The 1,376-nt window shown below is 46.4% G+C and overlaps 1 protein-coding gene across 2 annotated transcripts in view; it reads left to right on the forward strand.

The window, feature by feature from the left end:
- Positions 1–1,168, forward strand: part of nkx2.2a (NK2 homeobox 2a) — a 34,765-nt gene extending 33,597 nt beyond the window's left edge. For both annotated transcript variants that reach the window (XM_046413568.1, XM_046413569.1), the window contains one exon: positions 499–1,168. In XM_046413568.1, the coding sequence (XP_046269524.1) occupies positions 499–1,055 (557 nt within the window). In that variant the 3' untranslated portion in view covers positions 1,056–1,168. The remainder of the gene's footprint in view (positions 1–498) is intronic.
- Positions 1,169–1,376: the final 208 nt, after the last annotated feature.

Below are 1,376 nucleotides of genomic sequence, written 5' to 3' on the forward strand. Positions count from 1 at the left end.
TGCAGTGTTTGGGCTCAAAGCACTTTGCGTTGTAAGAATTTGATCGATAATGCAGCGTGGAAAAACACGGAGGCTGTGAGTTATTCAGAGTAGAAGGACTGTGTGGAAAATAAGACTGCATTCTGTGGGGGTTTTACAGGCACACAATGCACCTTTTAATGCTTCACTGACTCGCTTTGCTTGTGCAGATTTGGGCTGAACAATTATTATTTGGTGCTTCCCCCTCCTCTTCAAAATTACCCCAAAGAGGTCAAATTAGCCAAAACTTTCTCGTGTTTTATTATGTTTGCTTATGTGTTAAAAATGTTGCATATCCTAAAAATCGTCCTATTTTGACAAGTCATGAACAGGTTCTTTTTCTTTTTTTTTTTTTACTGCCGCAGCACGATTCATTTCATCCAAACTTTAGATGATTGTGTGGCTTGTGCTGATGATAAATGTCTCAAAGAACTTTACAACATAACATTTTGACAGTGTTTTTCCCGTTTCTTGCCGCAGTGCACGGCCTATCCGCCAGCTCTCAGGACTCGGCCAAATCCCCGGAGCCGTCCGCGGACGACGAATCGCCGGACAACGACAAGGAAACTTCGAGCAGCGGCGGCAGCGACTCCGGCAAGAAGCGGAAAAGGAGGGTGTTGTTTTCCAAGGCTCAGACCTACGAGCTGGAGCGTCGCTTCAGGCAGCAGAGGTACCTGTCCGCCCCTGAGAGGGAGCACCTGGCCAGCCTGATCCGCCTCACCCCGACCCAAGTGAAGATCTGGTTCCAGAACCACCGATATAAGATGAAGAGAGCCCGGGCCGAGAAAGGTATGGAAGTGACCCATCTCCCCTCTCCCAGGCGGGTGGCCGTGCCCGTCTTAGTCAGGGATGGAAAGCCTTGTCATACTCTTAAAGCTCAGGACTTGGCGGCCACTTTTCAGGCCGGGATCCCCTTCTCGGCTTATAGTGCCCAGTCACTCCACAACATGCAGTATAACGCGCAGTACAGCGCCGCGGCCACGCCACAGTTCCCCACAGCACATCACTTGGTGCAAACGCAACAGTGGACTTGGTGAGAGAGATTATAGAGACTTGGCTCGGAGGCACGATAGGGAGTTTCACCACAAAGCAAAGAAAAAAAAAAATCAAACACAAAAACAAAAAAGACTTTTCATTTTTGCAGCTTGACTCATATATATACTACCATTTTTATTCGGGGCTCATGTGTGCGCCGTGTTTACATGTTTTCGTTAAGAGAACTGGGTCCAAACCTCTCCCTTATAGATTTTATTAAGAATGTCAATGCTCTTCTTGTGAAATTTTTTGTAAAGTATGTTGTGTGTTGGTTGTAGAGATGTTTTTCCTTTTTTTTTTCCTTTTGTCCCTTCGTGTTATTA

The sequence above is a fragment of the Scatophagus argus genome, chromosome 15 (genome assembly GCF_020382885.2).
Source record: "Scatophagus argus isolate fScaArg1 chromosome 15, fScaArg1.pri, whole genome shotgun sequence".
NCBI lineage: Eukaryota > Metazoa > Chordata > Actinopteri > Scatophagidae > Scatophagus > Scatophagus argus.